Source organism: Pogoniulus pusillus, chromosome 4 (genome assembly GCF_015220805.1).
Source record: "Pogoniulus pusillus isolate bPogPus1 chromosome 4, bPogPus1.pri, whole genome shotgun sequence".
Classification (NCBI taxonomy): domain Eukaryota; kingdom Metazoa; phylum Chordata; class Aves; order Piciformes; family Lybiidae; genus Pogoniulus; species Pogoniulus pusillus.
The window spans coordinates 22878590-22896525 of NC_087267.1; the positions used below are offsets into that span (position 1 = coordinate 22878590).

General features: G+C 44.1%; 1 protein-coding gene across 1 annotated transcript in view; it reads right to left on the bottom strand.

The window, feature by feature from the left end:
* The window catches only part of LOC135174811 (liprin-alpha-2-like), a 485381-nt gene that overhangs the window by 191293 nt on the left and 276152 nt on the right, over positions 1 to 17936 (bottom strand). Inside the window, 2 exon segments of the mRNA XM_064142364.1 lie at positions 3659 to 3736; positions 3738 to 3764. Of these exon segments, the coding sequence (XP_063998434.1) occupies positions 3659 to 3736; positions 3738 to 3764 (105 nt within the window).

A 17936-nucleotide genomic window follows, 5' to 3' on the forward strand; every position in this document is an offset into this window, starting at 1 on the left:
AAAACCCAGTAATTTTCTTCTACACTGTTAGAAGGGTGGCAACAAAGCTGCACCTGTGTGTTCACCTCAATTGGACTTTCAACAGCTGCGCTGTTGAAAATCTTGCTTTGCAAAAAAAAAGTTACAGCCTCAGTTTACAGTATTACGTCCCAATGCTTGTTTCTGAATATCAAACAGAGGAAGCAAATACTGGCAACCTAAAACCCTAGTGCACAAAATAGTACAAAATTAAATACAAATGAAGAAAGTGAGTTTATGAGAATGATGACTAAAAAAATGTGCTTGTTTGAGCCTGGCTGGATATTTTGGTGAGAAGATCAGATTAGAGCCTGTGAAAAGGAAACAGTGGTGATGTCTGTGGCACTCATAGGCTTGCTGAGAGGTATAACAACAGGAACATATACATAGATAAGGCAGTTGTCTCTCTCTGGCTGTTGGCTGCACTGCTCTCTCTAACCTAACTTGCTGCCTGACTAATTCTTCTGCTTCCTAACCCTCCTGGCTGACCCTCCAAACTCACCTTGAACGTAAGGCAAAGTCTGAGGTAAGGTAGAGGGGTGGGAAGAAGGTGGAAGGATAGTTGGAAGCCCCTCTTGGGGACTCAGTTTTCTGGGAGGGCTGTTGTGTTTCTGTATTACTTTTTTAACTTGTATACTTCTGTATATAGCTGTATATATTGTAAATATCTGCTTGTATTTTTCTGCTAAGCTGTAAGTATAAAGCTTCATTCAATTTCCAGCTTGGCTGAATCTAGTCTGGGTTGATTTTCTTAAGTGTGTGTAGGGGGGGGGGTGGGTAACACCCAAACTGCCACTGCCTAACTGAAGGTGTTTCATAAAATTAAGAAATTTCACTAAGAAAATGTGACAGTACAAATATTAATAAAATTAAATCTAAGTCATCCCTTTTCACGTCAAAACATCCTTCAGCACTCTGAGATATTAAGTAATAGCAAGATGACCCTGTTGGTGTTACTACTGTTTAATTCACAAATGTAAGTTTTAATTTTGCTTGTTTCTAAAACTACTTGAAGCAGAATATTTCATGCCATATAAAAAAAGCTTGTTTTTTGGTGCAGTGAGAAAAAAAAAAGGAGCTAGAATAATTCAGACCTGTACTGCAATGTGTTTTGGGTTTGGATTCTTTTTTTTTTTTTTTGATTGAGCTTCAAACCAACCCCCATATTTCCTCATAGTCATATTCTGATTGGATAAGTTAATCTTATAGGTTTTCTACTTTTAAATAATTTAGATTGAGGCAAAACTAACATTTGGTTTTAATCCAAACTTAGCAGAGCTAAATAAGTGTTATTTGAGAATTTGCACTAAATAATATGCTTAAAATACTACAAGAAAATATTTAAATAGGATTAAATAATATGTACCAGTATCAGAAAAGATACTGTCCTACATAGGCTAGTGGTAGTCATTTTACCTACAGAATACCCAAAGACCCAGCTTCAACAGAATCACAGAATATCAGGGGCTGCAAGGGACCTCAAAAGCTCATCCAGTCTGGAGAAGAAAAGGCTGAGAGAGGAATTTAATCAGTGTTTATAAATATCTGAGGGTTGGGGGTCAGGAGCAGGGGGACAGGCTCTGCTCACTTGCTCCCTGGGATAGGACAAGAAACAGTGGATGTAAGCTGCAGCACAGGAGATTCCACATCAACAAAAAGGGGAACTTCTTCATTCTAAGGGTCACAGAGCAGTGGAACAGGCTCCTCAGAGAAGCTGTGTAGTCTTCTCTGGAGACTTTCAAGACCTGTCTGAACTGAGCTAGATTGTTTGGTTCTGCTCTGGCAGAGGGATTTGACTTGCTCTTTTTCAGTCCTCTCCAACCCCTGACATCCTATGATATTGTGATTTTCCTATTTTTAACCTTGCATAGTAAAATAACTCATACATGTAGCAGCTACTAAGTTGGAAAGTCTTCAGACTGCTAGCTGAGATGGCCTGCTAAAGAAAGAATGCAGTGCAATTCCTACATGCTCCTTCACAAAATAATTCCATTTGGGGGAAGAATTGCTTAGGACGTATGAAAGCAGTGGAAGAAAAAGTGAAGCCTCAGTTATGTTTTCCATCACACTTACATGGTTCATCTCCTCTAAGACTTTTATGCTAAATGTGATCATGTGCACTTCCAGGCTAGCACAGAAGTAGATGGAAGCCTTTCCTCTTTGTAGGCATCTATTTAATCTGCCCTTCCTGGGATTTCTGGAGTCTGTGGCACCCTGGGCTATAGCTGGACAGAAGAAAGTGGGGAGAAAGACCTTCTCTCAGTTAATGTCATGTACATTGTTAGATTTCCTTAGAAACTTAGTTCCTTAGCAAACCAGTTGAACACGGATACATGTTATTTGAGCAGCCCAAGTGTTCAGCAAAAGGAGGAAAATAGGAAGAATTTCCTAGATCACAGAAGAATGAAATAAAAATAAAACACCCTTGAAGCTAAACCTCTCTGAGATCTATTCCACTTGTTCCTTACCAGCCTGTCCAATTTGAAACTAGTCCATCTCCTTCTTATGCTTTCCCACGTCCCATAAAACCTCCTCTTTTCCTTTCTTTCAGTTCATAATTCTGCCTTTGCCCAGACACTTGCATGTGGAAATTATTTTATTCTGAAAACAAGGTTGTACACCATTTGACGTTTTTCAGGAGGTGGTTATCACCTTCTTCTTCCCAGAGAGAATAGCAGCTTCTCATTGAAGCAGAATCCAGGAGATTTAAGAGTGAAATCTTGTCATCACTCAGCTGCAAGGCAAATGACATTTGGTTGCATCAAGATTAAACAACAGACTGTGAGATGTGCAGCAACCTTCATCTCATACTTGTTCAGATTGAATCTGAGGCGTAAGAGAAAGCCTGGTTTGTAACCTTGCCATATGCCTAAGTAAAAGGCAGATATGTGCAGGCTGCTTAGACAAGCCCTGGGTCCTGGAAGGCTCTGAGTCTCCTGCTTCAGAAAGTATTTAAATTGAATGTACATACTATGCTATCTACAAACCCTACTTTTAAATCTATCTTCTAACACATCCATTCATTTCCTTCAGGACATGGTAGGTCATGTCCTCTTACTCAGAGCCTCACAAGTTTCATGTTCTTATTCAAAGGCTGGAATTTTGTCTTCTATTGATACAGATTGGAAAAGGACCTTCAAGGATCATTGAGCCTAATGATTAGTTTCACACTGACAAGTCCTTGACTAAGACCAAATCCTCAGCACAACATCTAATCACTAGGAATCACTATACTTGGAAAGGACCACCTAGATCATCCAGTCCAACCTTCATCCCAGCATCTTTCATCACTAGACCATAGCTGCAAGCACCATATCCCACTCCTTTCTTAAACACTTCCAGGGATGGTGCTTCCACCACCTCCCTGGGCAGCCTGTTCCAGTGCTCAGTAAACAACTGCCTCCCCACATCCAACCTAAAACCTTCCGCTGTACAACTTGAGGCCATTTTCCCTTGTGCTATCATTAGGGAGAATGAGACCCTATTTGGGAGGAGTCTCATTTGGGAAGAAGAGACCAGCTCCAGCCTCACTACATATACAAATATAGTACACATAAAAATGAAGATAAATTGATATACAAGTGTATTCCTCTGCTCCAGACATATACTAATATCCAGAAAGTGTCTGCTATATACTTACTCTTGTGTTGTTTCTTTCAGCTTTCAGTTCTGAAATCTCCTCCTCTTTTTCAAGCAGCTGTTCCCTGCACGCATGTAAGAGTTTCTTTTGTCAGTGCAGCAAATTCCTGTGAATAAAATTACACATGAAGTTACTCAAGGGGGTAAGTGCTAGAATAGTAAAAATCTATACACATTCCAGAGTCTGAAGCTTTAAAGAATTAGTTATAAATTATCATATAAACTAAAATAGAACCATAGAATCAACCAGGTCGGAAGGGAACTCCAGAGATCATCCAGTCCAGCCTATAACCCAGCCCTGTCTAATCAACTAGACCATGGCACTAAGTGACTCATCCAGGCTTTTCTTGAACACCTCCAGGGACGGCGACTCCACCACCTCCCTGGGCAGCCATTCCAATGCCAACACTCTCTCTGTGAAGAACTTCCTCCTAATATCAAGCCTATACCTCCCCTGGCAGAACTTGAGACATTGCTCAAAACTGCACCCAGTGAGCTCTATGTGTAACAGTTTAAGAAGGAGAGAGATCTACTCAAGAGAATCCAGTGGAGGACTACAAGGATGATTAGGGGACTAGAACACTGCCTGGTGAGGAGAGGCTATGAGGCCTGGAACATTTTAGTCTGGAGAGAGAAGACTGAGAGGGTATTTAATAAATGTTTATAATATCTGAGGTCTGGGGGTCAGGAGTAGGGGGAAAGGCTCTGCTTACTTGCTCCTGGGATAGGACAAGAAACAGTGGATGTAAGTTGCAGCACAGGAGGTTCCATCTCAACATAAGGGGGAACTTCTTTACTGTAAGGGTCACAGAGCACTGGAACAGGCTGCCCAGATTGGTTGTGGAGTCTCCATCTCTGGAAACTTCCAAGGCGTGTCTGGATGCATTCCTCTGTGACCTGAGCTTAGATTGTATGGTCCCACTCGGGCAGTAGGGTGTGGACTCATTGATCTCTTTGGGTCCCCTTCCAACCCCTAAAATCCTATGTGAACAGTGGCCTTTCAGCCTCAAGGTATCTTCAGTTTATACTACTAATAACTATTACCATCCACTTTAGATGGGCTGTGTCCAGTCTTTAGACCTCAGTCGCTGACACAGCCCCTTCAAGCCTATTAATTACTCATTTATTGGTACTCTGAAATTCTGTGCTCTTGACTCATCTGCAGTATTAGCATTTACAACAGGCACTTGTTTCTACCTCCAGAGTAAAAGTGGCCAACTTTCTCTCTACACCTAAAGTACTAGAGATTGCTCAGTTGTCAAGACCTTTGGCTCCTCTGAATTGAATGATGACAGAAAGAGGTACTTATTTTCTTGGTGTATTTATCAAGAGCCTTTCACAGTGCAAGTGTCAAAGTAATATGGAGTTTGCCCAAGAGCTTTACAAATTATTAGTTCTGTCATATATGCTTTGATGAATTAATCATAGAATCAACCAAGTTGGAAGAGATCTCCAAGATCATCCAGTCCAACCTAGCACCAAGCCCTAGTCAATCAACTAGACCACAGCACTAAGTGCCTCATCCAGTCTTTTCCTGAACACCTCCAGGTATCGCGACTCCACACCTCCCTGGGCAGCCCACTCCAATGCCAATCACTCTCTCTGCCACCAACTTCCTCCTAACATTCCAGCCTAGACCTCCCAGTGCACAACTTTGAGACTGTGTCCCCTTGTTCTGTGCTGGTGTGCCTGCCAGAAGAGATGAACCCTCACCTGGCTACAACCTCCCTTCAGGTAGTTGTAGACAGCATGAGGTCAGCCCCTGAGCCTCCTCTTCTCCAGATTAAACACCCCCAGCTCCCTCAGCCTCTCCCCACAGGGGCTGTGCTCCAGGCCCCTCACCAGCTTTGTCGCCCTTCTCTGGACACGTTCCAGTACCTCAACTTCTCTCTTGAATTGAGGGGCCCAGAACTGGACACAGGAATAGGTGTGTCACTGACCAGTGTTGAGAGTACAGGGGGAAGTAATAACCTCCCTTGTCTGACTGGGCCACAGTGTTCCTGATCCAAGCCAGGATGCCACTGCTCTCTTGTCTGTGGGGAATGCAGAATGCAGAAGAGTTGTAGGGTGCAGGTGCAGGAGAGCTGGTGGGAATGAGCGAAGAGAAGTGACAACAGGCATATCCTTGTAATAAGAAACTTTGGTTCTCACATGCAGCTGGCCACCTTATCTCAGAAGGGGTAGATAGTGTTCCCTTCACTAACAAGAATAACAAGGCATGTATGTATACAGATGTGGTGGGTTGTCCCTGACTAATTATGCTAATGTGTAGGCATGTGCTTTACTGGCTGAGTGTTATATTCAGGCTGATACACCAATAATAAATGGGCTTCTGCATAATTCACATTGAATCGTCTGAAGGACCCTCAGGCTGGCTTGTTTACCACAGCTCCCTCACCAAGCAGTGATAGCAGGCAGCACGGCCTGCAACACTTGTCCACCTGGACACACTGCTGGCCTCATGTTCAGCTACTATCTACCAGCACCCTCAGGGCCCCTTTCTTCCTGGCTGCTCTCCAGCCACTCTGTCCCCAGCCTGTAGCACTGCTTGGGGGTTGTTGTGGCCAAAGTGTAGAGCCCTGCACTTGTTAAATCTCATCCCGTTGGCCTCTGCCCACCCATTCAGCCTTTCAAGGTCCCTCTGCAAGGTTCTCCTACCCATCAATAGATCAACACTTGCTCCTAGGTTGGTGTCATCTGCAAACTTACTGATGCTGGGACTCAGTCCCCTGGTTCATATCATCAATAAAGATATTGTACAGGGACTGGGCCCAGCACTGATCCTTATTACTGATTTCTAATTAGAATATAACAAACCAAATTATAACAAACTAGAGCCATTTTACCATATGTATGAACTATATTTTTTTCTGTTTAAAAAAACTAAATAAACCCAAACCAACAACAAAATAAAGTGGAAACTTTTAAGAGTCTCTTGTGTTTGGTTGTTGATGATAACTAGATTTGTAAAAGATACTAGAGTGAAGAACAAGATATTGCCTTCAAAGTACTCCAGTACTTGGGAAGTAACAACTGTCTTCAACTTTTTGCCTCCTAACCAACAGGAACATGGAGGACACAGAAGATCTACAACAACAATTTAGATAGCTCTGAAACGCGGTAGGGGAAAAAAAGCATCATTTGCCTATAAACAGCTGTAAATGTAAGCGAGCTGACTTTGTATTTTCAGGTGGATGACTTTCAAACTATCAAACAGATAGGGTAGGATGAACCTACAGACTGGCTTACAATGAGTTTAGCCATATTTGAGAATCTTCTGCATTGTAAACTGTTCTGTCTTTGAGTCTCACTCTTGAAGGACCACCATGGCAGCACACTTTTCAGAAGTGGGATTGAAAAGTACTGTTAGTTGAGGGCTGCAGTGATTTTTTTTTCCTTAAAATCTCACTGCTGAGTATGGAAGCGAATCAGCTACAGAAAGGATATTGGATCTCCATCTTAATTTTCTATTTAATCAATGCCTTTGTTTTACAGGTATATTGTATTTCTTCTCAAGGCACACAAATGGCCACAACAACCCCCAAGCAGCATTACAGGGCTGGGGGAAAGGGTGGCAGGAGAGTCAGCCAGGCAGAGTGGGGCCCCTCGGGGACACTGGTAGATAGTAGCTGAAAACATCAGGCAGCAGAGTGTGCCCTAGGTGGACAAGAGAGTCAATGGCATAGTGGGCTGGATCTGGAAACACTTGTGGACAGTAGGAAAAGGGAGGTTATTCTTCCCCTGTACTCAACACTGGTCAGGCCACACCTCGAGTCCTGTGTCCAGTTCTGGGCTCCTCAGTTCAAGAGAGATGTTGAGGTACTAGGATTGTGCCCAGAGACGGACAACAAAGCTGGTGAGGGCCCTGGAAACACAGCCCTGCGAGGAGAGGCCTGAGGGTGTTTAGCCTGGAGAAGAGGAGGCTCCAGGGGGGTGTACCTCATTGCTGTCTACAACTACCTGATGGGAGGCTAGTGGTCAGGTGGGGTTAGGTCTCTTCCTGCCAGACAAGCAGCAACAGAACATACGGGGACAAGAGTCTTGAGCTGTGCCAGGGGAGGTCTAGGCTGGATGTTAGGAGGAAGTGGTGGCAGAGAGAGTGATTGGCATTGGAATGGGCTGCCAGGGACATGGTGGAGTTGCGTTACCTGGATGTGTTCAAGAAAACCCTGGGTGAAGGCACTTAATGCCATGGTCTAGTTGATAGTCTGGGGCTGGGTGCTAGGTTGGACTGGATGTTCTTGGAGGTCTCTTCCAACTCTGGTTGAATTCTTATGATTGTATGACCAGATTCTTTTACATATTACATATCCGAAGAAGGTTTAATAATTTAATGCCCAGGATTGACTTGTTTGAAGGTCCTCTCATGTTTCCTAAGATTTTGAAGGTAGAAAACGTGATACCTGTACTATTCACAAAAATCAACAACAGAAGTAGAACTAAAGCTATACCACACTACTGCAGTGAAATTGTGCAATGAACACTAATTTATATCACAATTCTGTGTATTTTGCCTCTCTTCAGGCACTGGGCTTTCCTAGCTGCTGGTATTGAATAATGTAATGGAAGCCAGCTCAGACCTGTTACAGTCTTTGAAGTTACTTTTACTGTTACTTTCATGTTTACCCCACTGTTTGCATTCTGTTGTGGTGATCCTACATACACAGCTACCCTGTGATTCTCTGTCTGGCTCAGGAAGGTGACCACTTCTTATTGAATATTTAAGAGAAGGCCATTTGCATAACCATTTGACCCACTCAACTATTACTGACATTTTATCTGCTAATGAAGGCCAGAATTCTGATCTTCTCTAGTTACACTTCAGCTTCCTTTATGATAACTGTAGTCACTTCCAACATTCTTTTATGAGTACATGAGCCCATCACAAAATTAACCAGGTTGGAAAAGACATCTAGGGTCATCGGAATTCAACCTATCACTTAGCTCTTCTAATTAACTAAACCATGGCACTAAGTGCCCTCCATCCCAGACTCCTCTCAAACACCTTCAGGGATGATGACTCCACCACCTCCCCAGGCAGCCCATTCCAATGCCAACACTCTTGCTGTGAAGATTTTTTTCCTAACATTCAGCCTAAACCTGCCCCTGGTACAGTTTGAGACCTGTGTCCTCTTGTTCTGTCACTGGATGCCTGGGAGAAGAGACCAACCCCCACCTAGCTACAGCTCCTTTCAGGTAGTGTAGACAGCAATGGGGTCTACCACTGAGCTTCCTCTTCTCCAGACAGAACACCCCCAATCTCACTCAGCCCTCTGCAAATAGGGCTGTGCTCCAGCTTGCATCACCAGCCCTGGTGTCCTTCTCTGGGCACGTTCAAGCACCTCGAAAATCTTCCTTCAATTGAGAGGCCCTGCATCATACTTATCTGTTCTCTCTGAACATTATGTTATTGTAAGAAATCATGTATATTAAATCTCTACACATGTGTTATGTGAGTATGTTTCATAAAAACACTAGCTCAGACAAAGATTAATTGTTCCTTCCCTCTTGAGTTTAATATGACTTTTCAGATTCCTGCAGTGACACATGTGATCTCTAAACTGAGTTTTCCTGAATAGAAGAATTGAAAGATGTCATGTATACTCTGTCCTGAAAATTATCAACTTTGTTTATTTGGTTATCTGGAGACACAATGTAGTAAGAGTGGGACAGATATAACATTGAATTAGTAGTAATGCAGCAGGATAATGAACTTCAAACAGCAACAGTAGCTCTGCAGCACCTCAAAGGCCACAGGGCTTGTTTGAAGTGTAACTTTCATTTAGAGTGGCAAGATCTGGATCAGAAAATCTGATTTATTTTTCAAAGTGACAGTCACACTTCAAACAAGCGCAGATGCTTCTGAAGGCTGTGAGTGAAGATGATATCGTAAACCTTTCAGCGACATGTGCTTGTAATAAATATTTAGTAACATTAAAAGCAAACAAACAAAAACACCCAAACCAAAATCCTAGCCCTTTCCTGAATTTTCCTTTCTGATAGAGAAATGTGGATCTTGTTACGTGACATCATCTAAGCTATATAAAACAAAATCAGCACATTTTTTTTCCTTCTAGTTCCCATATTGTAATGTTTATGTCAGGTGGTAATATGCATGTGAGTAGTTCTGCCACAATGTGCCACAAAACTCAGGTATGTGCCTGTATTTGTTGTCAGAATGGGTAGCAGACAAATTCATAAGAGTTGCCATGGGCTAGGATATAATTTTTGGGGAACTGTCCTGCTGGTGGTCATAGAATGTCATAGAATCAGCCAGGTTGGAAGAGACCTCTAAGATCATCCAGTCCAACCTAGCACCCAGCCCCAGACAATCAACTAGACCATGGCACTAAGTGCCTCATCCACTCTATTTTTGAACACTTCCAGGGATGGTGACTCCACCACCTCCCTGGACAATCCATTCCAACTCCAATCACTCTCTGCTAAGAACTTCCTCCTGACATCTAGCCTAGACCTCCCCCAGCACAACTTGAGACTGTCCCCCTTGTTCTGTTGCTGCATGCCTGGCAGAAGAGATCGACTCCCACCTGGCTACAGCCTCCATTCAGGTAGTTGTAGACAGCAAGAGAGCACAGGGCTTTGATATGCTGAAAGCTGAGTAGGAGAAATTCAATAGATCTTTAATATTTCTTTACTTCTTCAGAAATTGATGATATCACATAGGCAGGTTGTGCCAGTCTAAGCCTAGGTGGGATATTGTGGTGAGAAAAATTAGATGATAGGCTGTGAAAGGGAAACAATGGTGATGGCTACTGCACTCATAGGCTTGCTGAGATGTATAAAAACAAGAACATAAACATAGATAAGGCAGTTTTGCTCTCTGGCTTTGGGGCTGCACTTCTCTTTCTAACCTAACTTGCTGCCTGGCTAATCCTTCTGCTTCCTAACCCCCTGGCCAATGCTCCAAACTCACCTTGAGTGTAAGGCAAAGCTTGGGGTATGTTATAGGGGTTGGGAAGAAGGTGGAAGAGTGGTTGAGTGCCCCTGCTGGGGACTCTGGTTTCTGGGAGGGCTGTTGCATTTCTGTATTACTTTTGAAACTTGACTATAGCTGTATATATTGTAAATATCTGCTTGTATATTGTGCTAAGCTGTAAATATAAAGATTCATTTGAGTCTAGTCTGGATGATTTTCTTAAGTGGGGCGGGGGGGGCGGGTAACACCCAAACCATCGCACACATGCAGAGAAATTTTATCTTGGAGCTCTACTAAAATGACAAACCCAGAGGACCACATTGTGGATACAGCGTTTCAAAGCATCTGAATAAACTGTTGCTCTGAAGGACTGTATCATGTTTACAGAAATCTCGACTGTGCCAATCACTCTCTCTGGAAAAAACTTCCTCCTAACATCCAGCTTATACTTCCCCCGGAACAACTTGAGACTGTGTCCCCCTGTTCTGTTGCTGCTTGTCTGAGAGAAGAGACCAACCTTCACCTGGCTACAGCCTCCCTTCAGGTAGTTGAAGACAGCAATGAGGTCATCCCCAAGCCTCCTCTTCTCCAGGCTAAACACCCCCAGCTCCCTCAGCCTCTCCTCACAGAGCTGTGTTCCAGGCCCCTCACCAGCTTTGTCACCCTTCTCTGGACACGTTCCAGCACCTCAAAATCTCTCTTGAATTGAGGAGCTCAGAACTGGACACAGCACTCAAGGTGTGGCCTGACCAGTGCTGAGTATAGGGCAAGAAAAACTTCCCTTGTCTTACTGGCCACACTGGTCCTGATACAGGCCAGGATGACATTGGCTCTCCTAGCCACCCAGGCACACTGCTGCCTCATGTTCAGCTACTATCTACCACCACACTCAAGTCCCTTTCTTCTTGGCTGCTCTCCAGCCACTCTGTCCCCAGCCTGTAGTGCTGCTTGGGGTTGTTGTGGCCAAAGTGCAGAACCCTTCACTTGGCCTTGTTAAATCTCATCCCATTGGCCTCTGCCCACCCATCCAGCCTGTCCAGGTCCCTCTGCAGGGCTCTCCTACCATCCAACAGATCGACACCTGCTCCTAGCTTGGTGTCATCTGCAAACTTACTGATGCTGGACTCAGTCCCCTCATCCAGATCAATGAAGATATTGAACAGGACTGGGCCCAGCACTGATCCTTGGAGATTACCACTAGTGACAGCTGTCAACTGGATGTGGCATCATTCACCACCATTCTCTGGGCTCTGCCATCCAGCCAGTTCATGACCCAGCACAGAGTGAATCTGTCAAAGCCATGAGCTGCCAGCTTGGCTAGGAGCTTCTTGTGGCAGATGGTGTCAAAGGCTTTGCTGAAATCCAGGTAGACTACATCTACAGCCTCCCCACATTCACCAGGCAGGTAACCTGATCATAAAAGGAGATCAGGTTGGTGAGACAGGACCTGCCCTTCCTAAATCCATGCTGGCTGGGCCTGATCCCTTGGCCATCCTGTAGGTGCTTTGTGATGGCACTCAAGATGACCTGTTCCATGACCTTGCCTGGCACTGAGGTCAGGCTGACAGGTATGTAGTTTTCTGGCTCCTCCTTTCAACACTTCTTGTGGATGGGCATCACATTGGCCAGCTTCCAGTCTTCAGGGACCTCTCCAGTGAACCAGGACTATTGATAAATGATGGAGAGTGGACTCAAGGTGTGGTCTGACCAGTGCTGAGTACAGAGGAAAAATAATCTCCCTTTTCCTACTGGCCACACTGTTCCTGATCCAGGCCAGGATGCCCTTGGCTCTCCTGGCCACCTGGACACACTGCCTGGCTGCTCTCCAGCCACTCTGTCACACACAGTATCACACAGTATCACCAAGGTTGGAAGAGACCTCACAGATCATCAAGTCCAACCCTTTACCACAGAGCTCAAGGCTAGACCATGGCACCAAGTGCCACGTCCAACCTTGCCTTGAACTGCCCCAGGGACGGCGACTCCACCGTCTCCCCAGGCAGCCCATTCCAGTAGCCAATGACTCTCTCAGTGAAGAACTTTCTCCTCACCTCGAGCCTAAATTTCCCCTGGTGCAGCCTGAGGCTGTGTCCTCTCATTCTGGCGCTGGCCACCTGAGAGAAGACAGCAACCTCCCCCTGGCCACAACCACCCTTCAGGTAGTTGTAGACAGCAATAAGGTCACCCCTGAGCCTCCTCTTCTCCAGGCTAAACAATCCCAGCTCCCTCAGCCTCTCCTCGTAGGGCTTGTGCTCGAGGCTTCTCACCAGCCTCGTTGCCCTGTCCCTCTCTTACGCTTTCAGAACAGCCTCCACCGCAATCCCTTTGGCAAAAGACGGAAATTAAATGTTGTGCAATTCACAGAGATTACCAGAATACATTTCAGAGTAATGGAGCCCAATTACCAAAAAGCATTGAAACTATTTCAGCTGTAGATTCAACAGCCTTAATGCCAGTTGTTAAAATTACAGTTCATGTAGGTAATTGTGGGTTTGGAATTCCATGGAATAAAGTCATTAATTTCTTTCCCATATATTACAAGGTGCATTTTCTTCTTTTTCTAATTAGTATGAGATCAATCAGTTACAGTCAGCGAGGTTTGGTTCAGTAGTGAATCTCTGCAGAAACACTTTCCAATTGTCAGGAAAACAATTAATTTAGGAATTAATAAGTCACTTCATTATTTATCAAGTTCTAGGTTACTCTTTTCTGTTACACTGGTTCTCTAAACTGAAGCTGGATCTGTTTTTGCAATTGTCACAGTGTCACAGGAAGACCAGGTGACAAGAGAACTATTTGTAAAGTAAAACTGCCTTCATTTCCTATCCTCCCAGAAAACTGCTCTGTGAAAGGCTGAGTGCAGACTTCACAGAAACACTCTGTCTAGAAAAGGCCCCCAGGATCACCAAGTCCAACCTATAACCCTACTCTACAAGGTTCACTCTAAACCATATCCCCAAGCACTACATCCCAATGACCTTTAAACACATCCAGGATTGGTGCCTCAACCACCTCCTCAGAAAGTTCTTCACAGAGAGAGTGATTGGCATTGGAATGGGCTGCTCAGGGAGGTTCTGGAGTTGCTGTTCCTGGAGGTGTTCACAAAAAGCCTGGATGGGGCACTTAGTGCCATGTTCTAGTTGATTGTCTAGGGCTAGGTGAGAGGTTGGACTGGATGATCTTGGAGGTCTCTTCCAACCTGGTTGGTTCTGTGATTCTGTGAACCACCTCATTTTCCCCTGGGGAGGAAATTATCAGCAGTTTCAAATATGACATGTTTGAAATCTAAAATTGGAACTGATTCTTTTATTAGACCTTTTAAGAATTTTTCTAGTTTGTTGAGGAAATTTTAGGGGGAAATATTAAAGCCTCATCTTTCAACTCAATTGTATAATGTTTCACTGTTATCAACATAGGAATTACATTTCCTCTCCTCCCCAAGTTTTAGCTTTGAGGATGGTTTTTAATGTCTGGACTAAGATGTTTGTATAAGATACTGCTTAAGTTAAGAAAAATGATCCCTGAGGGACAATCCATCCAGCATGATTCTTCAAATACTTTGTCTTCTGCAGCAAAAAGGGCTCTGTCACTGTCCTGGAAGGGCAAAATAGGTCAAATTAGGCCTAAACATGTCCTGGATTTCCCAGACATGTTTTCTGCTATCCCTTCTTCTGCTGATGGGAGAAGCAACTGCAGAAAAGGAAGAGAAAAGGGCCTGATGCCTCCATGTCTGTCCAAACCTGTAAACACGTGAGGGTACTGTGTTTATGCACTTGTTCGTGTTCCCTAAAAGATAAAACTAAACTTGGCAAAGTGCCATTCTGATTAGCTGACCTGTGGCCAAAGACCCATTTGACTTGGGCTGTACTGATAAAAAGAGACGAGCAGGTGGAGACAATGTTCTGTTGCCATTGCTCCTGCCTCAGTGCCGCTGTATTGGAACACAAGCCCTATGAAGAGAGGCTGAGGGAGCTGGGGGTGCTTAGCCCAGAGAAGAGGAGGCTCAGGGGTGACCTCATTGCTGTCTACAACTACCTGAAGGAAGGCTGTAGCCAGCTGGGGGTTGGTCTCTTCTGCCAGGCAAGCAGCAACAGAACAAGGGGACACAGTCTCAAATTGTGTGTGGGGAGATATAGGCTTGATATTCGGAGGAAGTTCTTGCCAGAGAGAGTGATTGGCATTGGAATGGGCTGCCCAGGGAGGTGGTGGAGTCGCTGTCCCTGGAGGTGTTCAAGAAAAGCCTGGATGAGGCACTTAGTGTCATGGTCTTGTTGATTGGCTAGGGCTGAGTGCTAGGTTGGACTAAATGATTTTGGAGGACTCTTCCAACCTGGCTGATTCTATAATTCTATGATTCTATTCTGCCATGCTCTGCTAAACTAAAAGCTAGCTCTACTGCATAATAACAAGCCTTGATACTTTGGACTTGTCTACCTGGAAAGTGGCTCAAGTTTAGCAGCAATAGGCCTTTGGTGCCTTCACGCAATAGTCTCTTTAGCGAGACTCCATAAATTCTCTAATTGAATCCAAGCCTCGTGCCTTAGCAGTAAGGAGCTTTCCAAGTCCATCTTGTGGGCAAGAGATACAACTGATCACAAGAACCTCTTTCCAGTTCTGACAGTTTCATGTTTGTTTTTTTGCTACTTATTTCTTAAGTGCTCCAAATTCTGTTCTACCCTTTGTGTAATGTTTTCATGACTGTGCAAAGGACCAATTGTTATTAAAAAATGTACTGGGTGAGTGGCAAGAGACCTGAATATCAAAATTAATAAAGAATATTAATTGAATAATAAAGAATGTTAATTGAATTGAATAATAAAGAATATTAACTGAAAAAAAAAATACCACGTCACATCACTAATTAGCTGCTATTACACTCATAGCTCCAACTTTTAGGAGGCTGCAGTTTGCTGAGGTAATTCTTGTCACAAACATCATCTTCAATGTCCAAAATCTGCACAGAAAAGATGCGGACAGGCTGGAAAGTATCCAGAGAAGGGCGATGACAATGATCAGAGGACTGAAAGACCTGCCATGTGAGGATAGGCTGGGAGAACTGGGTTTGGTTGGACTCAAGATGCCTTAAGGGGGACTTTATTACCACATACTATCACATAAATGGTGCTGACCTGGGCGATGGAAACTCAATTTTCACAAGGAGTCACATGGAAAAGATATGGTAATGGGTACAAAGTAGTCTCAGGAGATTTCTACTGTAATCCAGAAGAAAAAAAATCACCATAAGAACAGTTAGACACTGGAATTCTTTCCCAAGGGAGGTAGTCAATTCCCCTACACTGGTCAGTTTTAAGACTCAGCTTGGAGGGTTTGAGGCCATCTCACTTAATCTCAACCATCACCTAGAAAGGTTAAACCAGATGATCCTTGGGATTGCTTCCAACCTGGCATTCTAAAATTTGTATTACTTAATTTTAACCAGAAAGGTATCTAATTCAAGATGGAGAAGAGATGACTCCAGAGACACCTAGGAGCAGACTTCAAGTATCTGAAAGGGCCCTACAAGAAGCCTGCAGAGGGGCTATTTCCAAAGACCTGGAGTGATAGGATGAAAGACAATGGTTTGAAATTAGAGAAGGGTAGATTTAGGATGAGAATTTAGGGTAGTGGAACACTGGAACAGGTTGCCCAGAGAGGTGGTTGAGGCTGCATCCCTGGAGACACTCAAAGAGAGGCATGACAGGGCTCTGGGCAACCTGATCTAGTTGAGGATGTCCCTGCTGACTGCAGGGAGGTTAGACTAGATGACCTTTAGAGATCACTTCCAATCCAGACCATTCTTTGATTCTATGAAGATGGCCTTTTAGGTACTTGGGAAGGACTGATACCCTCAGAAAGCCACCAGTTGTGACTAACTGTAAACTCTGCTGTCTCTAGAGCAGAGGCAACTACATTAAATTCAGCATTAAAATTTAAGCAGGAAAATCAGGAGATGGAGCTAGAAGAGCATTTAATGAATTCTACATTTTATTCCCTTTATTGTGGAGGTTGATATCTCTCTTTCTTTGGTGAAACAAAAAATATTCACACAGAGAAACAAAAAATACTCCCAACAGAAGGAACAAAATTAAAAATGAGAAATAATAAAGAAATACGATTTACAATGACAGCTCTGGAGAGGCAAGATGGAGAGGTTGCTGTTCAATGACAATCAATAAATTCCTTAATGATTTTCATGCTAATATGTAATAAAAAAAAAATTAAAATGGTAACCTCCGTGTTGGTTTTATTTAAATTTTTTAAGAAGGCAACTGTGTAGAGCCTGTCTTATTGTGAATCGTAGAATCATAAAATCAACCAGGTTGGAAGAGACCTCCAAGATCAGCCAGTCCAACCTAGCACCCAGCCCTATCCAGTCAACTAGACCATGGCACTAAGTGCTTCATTAAGTCTTTTCTTGAACACCTCCAAAGGATGGAGACTCTATCACCTCCCTAGGCAATCCATTTCAATGCAAATCACTCTGTGAAGAACTTCCTCCTAGAGCACCCTCCCCCCAGAAACAACTTGAGACATTGTGCCCTTGTTTTGTCCTGGTTGCCTGGAAGAAGAAACCAACCCCCACCTTGGCTACAGCCTCCCCTTCAGGTAGTTGAAGACAGCAATGAGGTCACCCCAAGCCTCCTCTTCTCCAAGCTAAACACCCCCAGCTCCCCTCAGCCTCTGCTCATAGAGGTTTGTGTTCCAGGCCCACTCACCAGGCTTTGTCGCCCTTCTCTGGACATGTTCCAGCACCTCAAACATCTCTCTTGAATTGAGGAGCTCAGAACTGGACACAGGACTCAAGGTGTGGCCTGACCAGTGCTGAGAGTACAGGGCAAGAAAAACCCTCCCCTTGTCCCTACCTGGCCCACACTGGTCCTGATACAGGCCAGGATGTCATTGGCTCTCTTGGCCACCTGGGCACACTGCTGGCTCATGTTCAGCTACTATCTACCACCACACCCAAGTCCCTTTCTTCTTACAGCTCTCCACCCACTCTGTCCCCAGCCTGTAGTGTTGCCTGGGGTTGTTGTGGCCAAAGTGTAGAACCCTGCACTTGGCCTTGTTAAATCTCATCCCATTGGGCTCTGCCCACCCATCCAGCCTGTCCAGGTCCCTCTGCAGGGCTCTCCTACCCTCCAAGAGATCAACACCTGCTCCTAGGTTGGTGTCATCTGCAAACTTACTGATGCTGATGACAAAATCTTTTCAAAACCAAGCTTTTCAAAACCAAGCAAACAAACTGTAAGACCTGAAACAATATTGAAGTATGGACTGCATTTTAACATGCTTGTAATTTTTTTCACATTATTGTCATTTATATCACTCTATTCCATTATAG